The sequence below is a fragment of the Juglans regia genome, chromosome 3 (genome assembly GCF_001411555.2).
Source record: "Juglans regia cultivar Chandler chromosome 3, Walnut 2.0, whole genome shotgun sequence".
Lineage (NCBI taxonomy): Eukaryota > Viridiplantae > Streptophyta > Magnoliopsida > Fagales > Juglandaceae > Juglans > Juglans regia.
The window spans coordinates 14785537-14801106 of NC_049903.1; the positions used below are offsets into that span (position 1 = coordinate 14785537).

The window sequence follows — 15570 nt, forward strand, 5'->3', positions numbered from 1 at the left end:
TTTTCGAATATATTAAATTATATATAAATTTCACTTTGCATCCTCCATTCAAATTTGACCACTAGGATATTGTGCCACCCAGCCAAATTTTGGTTCATCTAAAGGTCCTGTCTATATATAAGGATAATGTTAAATTAAGTTTTGGCATGTGTAATTTCTGCATATTTTTTTTTTTTTTGTTTAAAGATAGGATCTATTATTAAAAAAATAACTTTTCTATGTAAGTTTTAGATTTATCTATTTTAAAAAAAAAATATGCGTGAATTTAACTCTCTAAGACTGCAAATATAATTTTAAAAAAAAATATAGATACTTCATGTATAAAACGAAGGGTGGTGCTACTATGCCTCTTCAATTTGCCTACTTGGTGTGCCCTTAATGTAAATCCTACGTTTTTTTTTAAATTTTTTATTTGAAACATTTTTTAAATATGTATAAACATTTTTTTTTGTTTAAAACCAATGTATTAATAGTCTATTTCTTAACTATTAAACAAAATTTATTATTTTTTTTAAAAAATAAATACATAAACGATTTAAATGAGAAAATAAAACGAAGGAAAATACTAGTATTATTCATAAAATGAAACCTCAAAGTAGAATCGGGACAAAGGATGCCGAGAAAGTTGATTTTTTTTTAAAAAAAGAAAGAAAGAAAATGAGATAAAGTTCAATGAATTTTTATGAAAGTTGCGGGTCTCGTCGTAATGGGCTTTATTTCTCAATAGTAGAGAACATATCATAGGAAAAAAATAATTTTTTTTAAAAAAAAATTTAAGTATCAATTTTATCAAAATTGAAAAGTTAAGCTTGATATATAAAAGGGAAATGATGCGGAGGATGCATCCTGATAAAAGTTATTGATCTGTTTTTACTTAATTATTAAGAAAATATTTTTAAATAAATTTATAATTTTTTTTAAATATTTAAAATGATTTAAAACATATTTAAAAAAACATATAAAATAAAAAAATATTTTTTTATAATTAATATATGTGATGTATGGATGATAAGTAGAACAATTCAATTAATTTAACAAGGATAAACTTAAAAAAAAATCTAAAATATATATCATATGTTACGTGAGATGATGAATAATATCCATGTAAAAATGTAAAAATTCGTGTAGTGATTTTATAATTAATAAAATAAAAAAGACAAAGAAAGAAGGGCACCATTTTCACCGCTCTGTAGAGGCGAGTAGGCACTGGCAGGGCACCATTTTCACCTTTCTGACCTAAGAGCCACCAGGTAACCAAAACCAAGCTCATACAGAAATCCCCAATTGTTTTTGGCTCTATTAATTGGTCCGGTTCTCAAGTTTAGTAGCTCTTTCTTCAGTAATCCTTATAATTGACTTTTTTTTTTTTTCTTTTTTTTTTCGCGTGTAATACTTCAGTGTCATACTGTCATAGTGTTGCATATTTAATTGATTGAAGGTGGTGATGGACAGCCAGCTTCTCTGCTCTAAACGGGACATCTCATTGCTTAAACCCTGCTCAATCTGTGCTCGGAAAACAATTCCAAGCCGATTTTATCGTGTCCCGGCAGGTATAAAATTATCATTTGATTATTTTTTTTTTTAATTTCTAAAATATGTAATTAGTTTATGGGTGCAATGCAGTCCTGAAAAAAAAAAAAAAAAAATTTTTGAAATCCCTTATTGACCTTCGTTCAATGGGTTGTATGCATGTCTATACAGTACCAAAAACTGTTTAGATATTTTACTTCACGAATTTGGGGATTTGGTAGTGGTGGAATCTTTTAAAGTGAACATGCATTTTCTTTCCTGGAGTTCTGGGTTTCGTTGTGAGTTAGGCTTTAATTTTTTTTTTTTAATTGATTGCCTTCTCTTTATAGATGGTGGGCGATGTGTCTTAATAATTTCAATTTTCCTCGATTGCTTCTGTTCATATGTTGCGTCAGGATTTGTTTATAAAGGGATAAAGTGCTCTATGAAGTCATACAGATTATCAGAACTTTCTCGGACTGAGGTTGAAAGCCTGAAGGCTCGTCCTCGTATAGATTTCTCTTCCATTTTCAGCTCGGTAGTCTTTTGGATTTTCCTTAAACTCTGAATTAAAGTTCTTCAATAACCTGAAAATTTATTTTTGGTTTTGGGTTCATTTGAGCTACTTGATGGATTGATCATATATGCATACTATCAGGTCCAGCCCATTGTTGATGATGTTCGCAAAAGAGGCGATTCTGCAGTTAAAGAGTTGGTGCTCTTTCTCTCGTTTTTGTTATTTTTATGTTTTTTTTTTTTAAATTTTACACCATGTTTTCTGTATATCTCCCAAGGCTTTACTTCACTGTGAAGCCACTTTAGTCACGAGGCAATATGATGTCTATATTGCTTCTGAAGCTATACTGTAAAGTTCGACAAAGTTGAACAGGAAAAGATTGTGGAAAAAGTCTCTGAGCTCCCAGATCCAGTGGTATGTAATTCACATTTTTTGGTCAATGGAGGTTTTGTTGTTTTCTTCTTGTTGACACATGTAGTCTGTGTAACTGCAGCTTGATCCAGTTGTCAAAGAAGCATTTGATGTGGCATATGACAATATATATGCATTTCATGTTGCTCAGAAATCTACTGAGAGAAGTATCGAGAACATGAAAGTCAGTCAATATTACTTCTTGGTTATAACTGTCACATCTTTCTAGTGATGTTATTCTTTAGTGTTCTGAATTTTCAGGGTGTCAAATGCAAACGAGTGGCCAGAAGCATCTCATCTGTAGGTCTGTATGTTCCTGGGGGGACTGCAGTTTTACCTTCAACTGCTCTGATGCTTTCTGTTGTAAGTTGATCACATCTATTGTTTTTTTTATGGTTTCTTAACGATAAATTTATGATTGTGATTATCATGGCAATTAGATTAAGGCCTTGTTTGGTTATGCAGTTAAGATGAGATGAGATAAAATGTTTTGTTAAAAGTTGAATAAGATATTGTTATAATATAATTTTTTAATATAATTTTTGTTTTGGGATTTGAAAATTTTGAATTGCTTATTATATTTTGTGTGGAAGTTTGAGAAATTTGTAATGATTATATGAGATGAGATGAGGTAGTTTGGTTTTGTGTAACCAAACCAGCCCTAAAAACTTCATTTTTTTTAATCCAGCCAGCACAGATTGCCGGGTGTAAAACTGTTGTTCTTGCAACTCCCCCTGGTCAGGATGGTAGCATATGCAAGGTATTTGTTCACTGTTGATGAGACTTTCTTTGGAGGAGATACTAATTCTGATCATTTTCTTTATAGGAGGTACTATATTGTGCCAAGAAGGCTGGTGTGACTCATATCCTTAAAGCTGGAGGAGCTCAGGTTTGAAAGGACCTAAAAATATGCCCCTATGTGGTTGAGAGTATTGTGTTCTTGTGTAGGTTTATGTTTCTGCATTTATGTGTTTTAAATTCTAATGTTTAATAAGTCTAACATTTGTCTCTTTAAAGGCAATATCTGCCATGGCTTGGGGGACGGAATCTTGCCCTAAGGTACTATTTTCCTGTGAACTTGTCCCTTAGCTACTCTTTTTTTTTGATAAGTAATCAAAGATAATATATTCATATAAATAGGCAAAGCCCAAGTACACAGGAAGTATACATGAAGAAGTGCCTAGTTAGAAGTTACAAAAGAAAGAAAAAGATCATGGATACTAAGACTGTTACAAACTAAGGCCCCCGCCCATGAGAACAATAACTTAAAAAATACAACTTTTAGCTCTTCCAGTGTTCTCTCCTTGTCTTCAAAGCTTCTTGCGTTTCTTTCCCTCCAAATACACCAACACAAACATATTGGTACCAACCTCCAAATTGCCGCTATTTGAGCATTACCGTATAGTCCTCTCCAGCTTGCAAGAAAATCCACCAATCTACACGGCATAACCCAAGCTAATCCAACCCTTGAGAAAAAATCATCCCACATGCCCTTGGCCACCTCACAGTGTAAAAGCAAATGATCAACTGACTCCCCATGCTTCTTACACATACAACACCAATCTAGGATAATAATCCGTCGTTTCCTCAAATTATCTATAGTAAGGATCTTGTCCAAAGATGCAGTCCAAACAAAAAAGGCTGCTTTTGACGGGGCTTTCGTCTGCCAAATGCTCTTCCATGGATACATAGACTTACCTGGGTTCGTAAGCTTTTCATAAAAGGATCTGACAGAGAAAAGACCTTTCTTAGAATGATTCCAAAGCATCTTGTCTCCAGTGCCCCCTGAAATGCTTGCAGAATATAATACCGCAAAGAACTCTGTAAAAGGCTCTACCTCCCAATTTAGCTACTCTTATCCTATACTTTTGATATTTGAACTAGTATTTATAGATAGCTTATTATTCCAACATGTGGTTCATTTTGAATAAACTGATGGAACAGGAGGGATTTTTGTTTTCTTCTTTTAGGTGTAAATGTCAGTTTGTGCATTAAGCTTGTCTTGTAAGCGATTTGTGTTTTATGCTTATCAAGCTGATGCTTGCGAAATACTATGAGGATCCTATGCAGAAGAAGTGTCTATGGATAGATTTTGACGTATCAACACATCCCATTAGGTCATGAAGTGATGAGGTCCACATTGAAATTGATTAAAAATATGATGGATTGCATCCAGGAAAACAAGAAGTATTCAGGAGAAAATCCCCCTAAGTGGGGAAAAGGAATATAAAATTTTAAGGAGACTGCAAAAAGAAATGAGAGGTAGAATCCTCCATCCAAGCAAATAAAGTACTTGAAAAAGTGCCTTTGGCAGTTAAGTCTAAAAATGGATGTTACACTCTCTCCATTGACAAGTTGGTTGTCTCTAACTTAACAATCCATGTTATGTCTACTGTCAAATGACCTTTCCAACTTAATGTTTCTAGTGTGGATAGTCTGCTAGAATTATGGGGTGCAAGGTATCCTCTTTACCTATGAAATACCTTGGCCTGGTGTGATTGAGAAGATTGAGCTCTGATTAGCTGGTTGGAAAAGGATGTATTTTTCTGAAGGAGTAGGATCTGGATCACCTTTATCAAATATTTCTTGCTTCTATTTTCCTTCCCTACTAGCGTGGCTAATAGAATAGAGAAGTTACAGCAAGACTTCTCTAAATTCCACTTAGTAGACTTAGCCAAGGTGTGCTCTCCAAATTCTAAGGGAGGCTTAGGAGTCTTTGAAATTTGTTTTTTTTTTTTTTTCAATCATGCCTTTCTAGGGAAGTGACTTTGGCATTACCAACATGAGAAGAATGCTTTGTGTAAAGTTGCAGTGAAGAGGTACATGATCCACATATGATGAGGATATGGAAAAAGAGAAATGCTACAAGAAAGCCTTACACTACACACCTCCACCTAACCAACATGTGATTTGTCAATTTTTCCCTTCTAATTTAAACACACATATTTAAGCATTAAGATGGAATGACAAAAATGACAAATCACATGTTAATTAGGTGGAGTCTTTTCTAGTCATATTAGACTTGAGGTGGATGATGGCTCTAGGACTAAATTCTGGCATGACTTGTGGTGTTGTGACATGGCCCCAAGAAAATTAGTTGATCTATAGAAAAGTATTCACAAAACCTTCAAAAATGTTTTATATCCTTCTATGATTTTGAATTTGAATTTTTAATTTTTCTTACATTTTTTTCCTTTTTCTTGTAATTTGCAGGTTGAGAAGATTTTTGGCCCTGGAAATCAATATGTCACTGCTGCGAAAATGATTCTGCAAGTACGCTTGCTTTTTGTTGATCTAGAACTTGTTCTCATGTCTGCTATTTTGTGTTATTATTATAACTAAGTATAAGTGAATTTCCCTACTATATATTCACTTGTTTCTGAATGTTTTTTCCACTTTCCAATTTCCATTTCAGAACAGTGAAGCCATGATCTCAATTGACATGCCCGCAGGCCCTTCAGAAGTTTTGGTCATTGCTGATAGACATGCCAATCCTGTTCATGTAGCTTCAGATTTGCTTTCCCAGGTGCATACTTGCATCAAAATGCTTCTTTTCTTTTTCTGATGGAGCATTTCCATAACGAAAAGATTGATGCTGCTGATTTGTTTTTGTTTCTCAAATAATTAAATTGTGTGACTGAAAAAATCAATTGCTTAAGTTGGGGAAATTTGACTAACCATCAAATTGAGTTCAAGAAATAATATACGTTCTTACTAAAGGACTTTGTGTTCTTTTGATTTGTTTGTTTTAGTGAAGAAGTTTGTTTTATATATCTCTCTCCCTGGAAAGACTTTTTTCTCTCTGTACACTTTTCTCTTGCGTACACTTTTACAATGGAAAATTGCTCTGGTGACCTTTGCCGGAACTATTCTCCATAAGATTTCTACTGGTTTTAGCTGTTACTCGTTTAAGATGGGTTTTATAAAACACCTTTTGATAGAGACGAAGGTGTTTGTGTTATCATTAGAGGGGGGGAACTGGTTTCGTATCATAGAGGGGTCGAAAGACCACCAAAGAGATGGTTTTTTCGGCAGTGCCCAGTGGTTGGCCAATGCAGTGGGGAATGCATTCCTCATCGGAGGGAAGCAAGAACTTCTACAAGTCGTATCGGGATGGTATGAAGGCTTGGTTTGTACATCGTCGCTCGAATGATTTCGGACGGTATTTAGAAGTAACTGAATATGGCAGCAGTTGGCGTAATGGTCCTTTGGTGATCCCGGAAGGTAAGGGAGGGGGGTTGTAAATACCTCTCCAGGGAAATGAAACATGCTCTGTATAAGCATGTTCTAGTAAATAAGAAGCCAACGTTGGCATCATCCATGGACAGAACAACAGACAAAGGAAAGGGGTTGAGGAGGCAAGAAATCTCGTATACAATAGTGGTGAAGGGTGGCGCTGGGAAACAATCGGCTGTAATGGGTGGCTCAGGCCACTCCTTGAAGCTGCTGCAACAAGAAAAAAGTGGGGTGATAGAGAATGGTCGAGGGACTATACTTGAAAGGGGTGGTAGTAGCTTGTCCCACGTTGCCTCAGTGGATAGGGAGATGCAGGGAATCCTTAATGGTTTGAAAGAAGAAATCACTTTATTGACAAAGGCTGTAGAATCTTTTTCAATTAGAATGGAGCTGGACCAAGCCCTAGGCTTGGAACAAGGCCATCGGTCAGCTGGATCTAAGCTGATTAAGTCTAAAGGAAATGGACTGCTTTGGAGGTCTCGTGTGCCGTCTAGACTCTAGAGTAGCTTTTTTCATTTGGAGTGCAGCTCTTGGGAATATATTGACCACGAACAACTTGAGGAAGAGGGGATGTGTAGTATTGGATTGGTGCTACTTGTGTAAGAAGAATGAAGAATCTGTGGACTATCTATTACTACACTGTGAGGTAACAAGAGTGTTGTGGGATGAGATTTTTCTGAGGGTTGATATTGCTTGGGTTATGCCTATGAGAGGTTGGGATGTTGGTCAAAGTTGCAAGGTTGTAAGCAAGTGGCAGCAGTGTGGAAGATGATTCCGTTGTGTATTATGTGGTGTATTTGGATGGAAAGGAACACGCGTTGCTTTGAAGATAAGGAACGCCCAAGGACTGAGTTGAAGAATTTTTTTCTCCACACTCTAATGTGTTGGTTTTCCACTATTGTATTACATGGGGACAATGTTCAGGATTTTCTGTCTTTAATTTATCGCTCTTAGAATGTATTTAGGAGTTCTTTTGTATACGTCCTGTGTACAAGGACTATGTCTATTTCATTCATATATATAATATCTCTTTTTATTGATTAAAAAAAAAAAAAAATTGGGCCAAACACGCCAAGCCCAGCCCAAGCTGAAATGGTGCCTGAAAAGAACTGGGCCCTTCTTTGAAAAGGGCTCCACGTCCTCAGCTGGGCCCGTTGCTATGTTGGGCCATCTCCGGCAAGGGACTTCGTCACCGGCAACTTCTGGGGCTAGTTCCGGCCATCTTTGCAGCGGGGTCAGTGCGCTGGTGGGGCCGTCGATGTCGGACGAGGAGGCAAAAGAGGTGATTTCGACGATGGCAAAGACACTGCCCACAGGGGAGACACAAAACGATGCGCCGGCCCTCTCTAGGTCACATCCCACAACCACAGTTGTGAAGGTGCCGTCCTTGGCGCCGATGGAGGACATATCTCAGATCCTTGCAGAGGAGATGACAAGAGGTTTGTCGGGAGGGCTGGAGCACGGTGGGAAGCCACAGATACTTCAGTCGGCGACATCTGGGTAGTTGGTTGACCTTCACGCCATGAAAGGGGCATATCGGCGTCGGAAAATTGTATGGCAGTTGAGAAACCCATTTATGTCGACTCAGACAGTGTGGGAGGCCCGGGTAATTTAGAGAAGGGTGCATTGGATGGGGCTATGGTTGTTTTTGAGGCCACAAGGGGAGAGGTGATGACGGTTGCAAGGCGGGTGGACGCCGGAAGGGGCAGGTACTTTGTTGAGGGGGTAGGTTATTGAATTCGTTTCATCCGAGGGTGTCAAATTGGTTAATTAAGAAAGCCATAGTGATCAAGCATTGTGTGGGGATAACAAGTGAGGGTTTTGAGGAAGAATTTTTGGCGTTACTTGCAGCTATTGAAGCTATTGAAGCTAGAAGTGCGCATTCTACAATGGATCTTTCTATTAATTTGGATAAAAAAAAGGGAAAGAGAACTCAAAAGGCTAACGTGGGCTATGAATGATGATGGAGGGGAGAGGAGCTCTAGCCGGGGACGTTTCAAGGGATGGGTAACGACGAATCCTATATGAAGCCAAAAATAATTTCTTGGAATGTAAGGGGGCTGAAAACAAACGGCTCCAAGTTAGAAATTTACTTCGTCAATGGTAAGGTGATATCATTTGTTTACAAGAGACCAAGTTAGAATTTATTACAAGGAAAATAGTTCGAAGTCTGTGGAGGGGACATCATGTTGGATGGTCGTATCTGCCTTCTAAAGGAGCATCCGGGGGTGTTCTTATTATGTTCGATAAAATGGTGGTGGAAAGGTTAGAGGACTGTGTGGGTGAATTCACTGTAGCATGCTCCTTTGAGAATGTAGAGCATGGTTTCCAATGGGCTTTTACAGGAGTCTACGACCCTAATATTGATGCGGAAAGAAGGTCTTTGTGGGAAGAACTGGTGGGACTTCTTAGTTGGTGGGAGTTACCAAGTTGCATAGGGGGTGACTTCAATGTCTCTCGTTTTCTGAGTGAGAGATCAGGTATGTCCCACATCACACTTGCTATGAGGGATTTTTCTGACTTCATTTCAAAACAGGCACTTATGGATATTCCGCTAACGAGAGGTTCGCATACTTGGTCTTACACTTGTGAACTCCCATCCTGGTTTAGAATTGATAGATTTTTGCTAACTCTAGAATGGAAGTTACATTTTTCGGAGGTAACTCAGAGAAGATTACCTAGGGTATGCTCAGACCACTTCCCCATCTTTTTAGACTGTGGAGGCATCCAAGGAGGTAGAAGGTACTTTAAATTTGAAAATGTGGCTTAAGACTGACGGTTTTGTAGACAGGATACGATAATGGTGGTCTTCTTATGCTTTCCAAGGCTCTCCAAGCTTCATAATGACAAAAAATCTAAAAGCGCTAAAACAAGATTTGAAATAATGGAATGAACAAGTCTTTGGCAATGTAGGTTTACAACGATGCTCCCTTCTAGAGGAGCTACAGAGTTTGGAGGGTGAAGAGGAGGCTAGAACTCTTTTTGAATCCGAAACAACTCACAAGAGGCAGATAGAGTTGCAAAACTGGAAAGAGTCATATTAATAGAAGAGATCTCCTGGAGACAGAAATCAAGGGCACTATGGCTCAAAGAGGGAGACAAGTGCACAAAGTTCTTCAATAGGGTGGCTAATTCGCACCGGAGGAACAACACTATTGATATGTTGATGATATATGGAGCAGTATCTTCAGATCAATCAATCATCAAAAACCACATTGCACAATATTATGAACATCTACTAGCCGAACAACAACCATGGAGACCGATAGTAGGTGGTTTGACTTTTTCTGTACTAGACCCATTGAGTGCAGTGTGGCTTGAGAGGTCCTTTGAAGAAGAAGTACGCAAAGTCGTTTGAGGTATGGCTAGTGACAAAGCCCCAGGCCCTAATGGTTTCACAATGGGCTTTTTCCAAAACTGTTGGGAAGTGCTAAAGGGCGACCTTATGCAGGTATTCCAAGAATTCTATAGTAATGCTAGTTTTGAAATAAGTCTGAATGCTACCTTTTTAGCACTTATTCCCAAAAAGGCAGGATCAGTGAATGTTCGAGACTATCGTCCCATAAGCCTCGTGAATGGGGTTTACAAGATTCTATCCAAGGTGCTAGCAAACTGATTGAGTACAGTGATGGAAAAGTTAATCTCGAAGCTGCAAAATGCATTTGTCAAAGGCAGACAGATCCTAGATTTGGTCTTAATTGCTAATGAAGTGTTGGATGGACGACTCAAATCTTTAGAACCGGGGTTATTTCACAAACTAGATATGGAAAAAGTTTATGATCATGTAAATTGGAAGTTCCTACTTTATCTACTTACAAGATGCGGTTTTGGTTAGAAGTGGCTGAATTGGGTAGAATTTTGCATCTCAACAGTTCGCTTTTCTATTTTAGTGGGTTTTTTTGACTCCTCACGTGGCTTGAGACAGGGGGATCCGCTTACTCTTTTTATTTGTCATGGAAGCTCTCAGTAAGATGATCGTGGGTCTCATGGAAGGTGGGTTCCGTTATGGTTTTTCAGTGGGGAATGGTAATTATGACTCTATTAATATTTCTCATCTATTGTTTGCGGATGATACTCTCATCTTTTGCGGAGCAAATCTCAGGCATATCCAATCTATGAGGGCTTTACTTCTTTGCTTCGAAGCTGTCTCATGTTTGAAAGTTGATCTCTCAAAGTCTGAACTGGTATTGGTGGGGACTATTCTTGAAGCGGCAGCTCTAGCCTCCCTCTTGGGGTGTAAGGTATCTTCTCTACCGTTGAAGTATCTTGGCTTACCTTTGGGTGCTCCCTTTAAATCTGAGCAGATTTGGAATGTAGTGATTGAGAAAGTGGAACGCAGGCTGGCATCTTAGAAGAGGTTGTATTTGTCTAAAGGTGGTAGGCTCACCTTAATTAAAAGCACTCTTTCCAACTTACCCACCTATTTGTTGTCCTTGCTCCTGCTACCAGTAAATGTTGCCAACCCTATTGAGAAGCTACAACACGACTTTTTGTGGAGCGGTTTGGGGGATGAGTTTAAGTTCCATTTGGTTAACTGGTCAATGGTTTGTACTCCAATTTCTGGGGGTGGACTGGGGATTCACAACTTGATTAAGTTCAACCAAGCTCTATTGGGTAAATGGTTGTGGCGGTATCAACAAGAAAGAGGGGCTTTGTGGAAGACTATTATAGATACACAATTTGGGGAGGCATGAGGTGGTTGGTGTTCGAATGAGGTACGTGGCCCATATGGGTGGGTCTATGGAAATACATAAGGAAAAATTGGGAGTTCTTCTAGAGACATACACATTGTAGTGGGTGATGACTCTCGTGTCAGATTTTGGTATGACAATTGGTGTGGTGAAAGAAGTCTTCAAGACACTTTCTCTGCCATATTTGGGCTTGTATGAGTGAAGGATGCATCGATAGCAGACCACTTGCTTTTTTCTAGTGGCTCCCCTCAATGGAATGTTGATTTCATTAAGGTAGCTCAAGACTGGGAGTTGGAGGAGATCACAGAGTTCTTTGCGGCACTGTATTCTGTACGTATGACTGAGGGTACTGTGGATTGGAGGATTTGGAGCCCTTCCACAAAAGGTAAATTCACTGTCAGATCACTCCACAGAGTTTTGACGAGTCCAGGCATACATTCATTTCCATGGAAGAGTATTTGGCAGATGAAAACTCCTTCCAAAGCCGCCTTTTTCATTTGGACAGCAGCATTGGACAAAATCCTCACCACAGATAATTTAAGGAAACTTCGGTTAATGTTGTTGGACTGGTGTTACATGTGTAAGAAAGAGGGTGAATCAGTAGACCATCTATTTCTACATTGCGAGGTGGCAAAGACCTTGTGGGACTATTTTTTTACAGGACTTGGCGTATCGTGGGTCATGCCTTTTAGATTGGTGGATTTTCTAGCTAGTTGGAGAGGTCTCCGAGGGAACTTACAAGTTGTAGCAATCTGGAAAATGGTCCCTATTTGCATGTGTTAGTGTATATGGCTGGAACGAAATGATAGAAGCTTCGAAAACCGCGAGAAGACAATGGAGGAGTTTCTTTAAAACATTGTTTTCATGGGTGGGGGCCATTGTTTGTAACAGACTAAGTGTCCATGATTTTTTACTATCGTTTGTAAACTCTAGTTAGGTATTTCTCATGTATACTCCCTGTATACTTGGGTTTTGCCTACTTTTATGAATAAAATACTTTGATTACCGATAAAAAAAAAAAAAAAAATCAATTGCTTGAAGACTGAAAATCATCAAATCATCCTGTTTAATGAAGTACTACGTTATTACTAGTCTAACTTTAGCTAGAACTGAAAATTATCCTGCTTTATGGAGTACTATATTGTTGGCAGTCTAACTTTTGTTAGAAGCTAAGTTCAATCACATCAAGTTTTCTGTTTGCCTAACCAAAATAACTAACATCTTACTTTCCTGTACATTCAAACAAGCAGCAAAAACAATCTGAAGTCCTGTCGGATCACTTCTTACCTATAACTTCTCTTCTCTTCCCATATAACTTAAATTTCCAGACACTCTATGTTGTTTCCTTTTTATGTTCCCTATAGGTGTGGACGGTGGATTCTCTTTTAACCTCATGCTTTCTTCTTTTTGAGAGTTAACTTACTACACATGCATAACAAACTATTTCTGCTTTAGTTTATTGAATGCTTGTACCTACCTGTGATGCCTTAAGTGACTTGTAATTTCAGGCTGAGCATGGTCCTGATAGTCAGGTTGTTCTTGTCATCACTGGGGATGGTGTGGATTTAGAAGCTATAGAGAAGGAGATTAAGCAGCAGTGCCAAAGTCTTCCAAGGGGAGAGATTGCTTTGAAAGCATTGAGCCACAGTTTCACAGTGTTTGCTCGTGATATGGTTGAGGTTAGTCCTATTATCATGACTAGATGTTTCTAAGCCTCTATCAACCCATTTTATGTGCATCTTTGGGGTATTTTTACAGTTGTGCCCGGCATTTCCATTCATGAAATGTTCTATCTGTTCCAAGAGTCAGAGAGTCCTGTTGAATAAATGAGTTTGATATGTGTATCAGTTTGGTTTTTGTCGCTTTGACAGGTCTGACTTCGTTGGTTTTTTTTAAATACATAAAATGCGTGTTCGAGAAAGACTCCCCAGAGCTGCAACCTGTGATCTCATCATTGCTTTCCTTTGTGTGGCCCAGTTGTAAATCTTGATTGTCTCCAACACCTTAGATCATATATACTCTTAGATATCTACATACATTCTTGAGTTGACAAGAGTCATTTTTTAGGGAGATTCTTTGAGGGTAGGCCAAGCTATCCAAAGCAAGGAGCGCAATGACTAGAATGTTGGTCCAGAAATTACTGATATCACAAGGAATGTGGTTCGTAATGAATTTTGGGACTTCAGGTTCATGCCACAAAGTGCAAATTGTGCAGCACATAAATTGGCTAGATGGCGACTCACAAAGCCTTATGTGGACATATAACAATCACCAATTATCTGTAGACGTTTTTAATGCTGACAATCTATTGTACTCCCCTTGTTTTGCACCATTAGTAGAATATTTCCTTCTCAAGTAGCTTAGGAAAAAAGAAAAGAAAAGGAAACTTGATGATATGAAATATGTAGATCCTTAGCATTTATCGCTCTCATATAATCATCGGTATGTGCACAAAAGCATGTGCGTGTATACTTGAAAATGTTTTTGCTTATTTGTCTTGCTGTTTGAAATAATTTTATTTTTATTTTTTGGTCTTTTCAGGCAGTCTCTTTCTCAAACATGTATGCACCTGAGCATCTGATTATTAACGTGAAGGATGCAGAAAAGTGGGAGAGTTTCATTGAGAACGCAGGTGAACTGTTGTAATTTTGGCATCATAATTATCTGCACTCAACTTTTTATTCTTTATGGATGTTAAAGTACCTTTGAAACTACTAAGGGTTATGCAGTATTAGTCCACACTTTTTTTCCCTGAGCAGTGTCAGTCCGCTTAAGGGATGTTTTTTTTCTTATTGGCACTGGGTGTCTGGGAACAAAGTCCCAACTTAGGTGCACAGGCTCTCGGCAAGGAATTTTCCACGAGTTCACCCCGGGTAATTCAAGGGAAAATTCCCCGTCCAATGTCCCCTATAAATTGTTTGCACCCAAGGGTTTGAACCTTAGATCTAGAGAGATCATACCGCCAAGCCCAAGGCTCTTACCACCTGAGCCAATTCATAGGGGTTACCTAAGGAAAGTTCTTGGATGGGTATTTGGATATGATCCCATCCTTTTGCCTTTATTGCATAAAATGGCTGCTCTTAGGACTGAGACATTGCACTAGGGGTTACCACCTGAGATTTTTGCTTCACACCAGACTATAGACCCTACATTTGATGCCACTAAATCTATCAGTGGGAACCACAGACCTTTTGACTTTCTTCTGCCCCTGCTTGTTCAATTCATTGCAATGGTTGAATACAATTTTCTTGTAGAATATCCCAATTATAGCAAAAGGACTGTCAAAGATCCTTCTGAAACAGAATGATATCTGGAAGACCCAGTTGTGGTGGAGACTGTCGGATTGTCTTGTCAGAACTGTCTTCATATTATCTTCTCAAGTCTCAAAAGGATTATCATGTGCTTGATTCCTTCTGCAGGCTCTGTATTTTTAGGGCAGTGGACACCAGAGAGCGTGGGAGATTATGCAAGCGGGACGAACCATGTTCTTCCAACATATGGGTATGCAAGGATGTATGGCGGCGTGTCTTTGGACTCGTTCCTGAAGTACATGACGGTACAATCTTTGACCGAGGAAGGTCTGATAAAGCTTGGGCCATATGTGGCAGCAATGGCGGAAGTTGAGGGGCTTGAAGCACACAAAAGAGCTGTAACTCTTAGGCTTCAGGATATTGAAGCTAAGCAGGTTTCTGGTATGAGATGATGCTCCAATTGTGGACTATTGGCATTTACAAAACGTGACCATGATGGACTTGCTCCCTATCAAACCCCTTGGCTGCAAAGCTGCCCTCCCTAGGATATTTATTGATTGATTGTTGCATCATAGGGTAGCAATGTTCTTAAACGAATCAGGTTGAGGACTTTGTGGAGTTCGATCAAATATCTACAGATCTTTGTATTTTGGTGGTCAGCTATTTTGATGAAATGTGAATGACCATAATTACGAGACACGGCCCAATATTTATTCATTGTGGGAATAAGGAAAGAAAACCTCTGGAAAACTAATTATTTTTTAATATAATGTTACATGCAGTTATGGAGTGCACAAGCGCAGTAGTGCATTGCTTTGAAAAAGAGTGGAATTCATTATTAAAAAATAAATTTTTTTTTTTATGTGGATTTTATATTTTTTCACTTTTTTTAAAGTGATTGTATGACGTTTGTGCATTCACGACTGTGATTATCATTTTTGTTTTAGTAAAGACT

At 38.4% G+C, this 15570-nt stretch overlaps 1 protein-coding gene across 4 annotated transcripts; it reads left to right on the forward strand.

The window, feature by feature from the left end:
* Nucleotides 1-1155: 1155 nt before the first annotated feature.
* LOC109009828 (histidinol dehydrogenase, chloroplastic) lies at nucleotides 1156-15369 on the forward strand. Of its 4 annotated transcripts, none has more exons than XM_035688148.1 (15): nucleotides 1156-1250; nucleotides 1399-1550; nucleotides 1926-2047; nucleotides 2168-2220; nucleotides 2368-2440; nucleotides 2520-2621; nucleotides 2699-2800; nucleotides 3126-3197; nucleotides 3264-3326; nucleotides 3455-3496; nucleotides 5651-5710; nucleotides 5853-5963; nucleotides 12873-13043; nucleotides 13906-13996; nucleotides 14784-15369. In XM_035688148.1, the coding sequence occupies exons 2-15, from the start codon at nucleotides 1445-1447 to the stop codon at nucleotides 15065-15067; spliced, it is 1452 nt and encodes a 483-aa protein (XP_035544041.1). In that variant the 5' UTR covers nucleotides 1156-1250; nucleotides 1399-1444; the 3' UTR covers nucleotides 15068-15369. The 4 variants fall into 4 exon arrangements, with proteins under 4 accessions (XP_035544041.1, XP_018846003.1, XP_018846001.1 ...); XM_018990458.2 differs by having other exon boundaries at nucleotides 1158-1250; nucleotides 1453-1550; XM_018990456.2 differs by having other exon boundaries at nucleotides 1162-1250; nucleotides 1439-1550.
* Nucleotides 15370-15570: the final 201 nt, after the last annotated feature.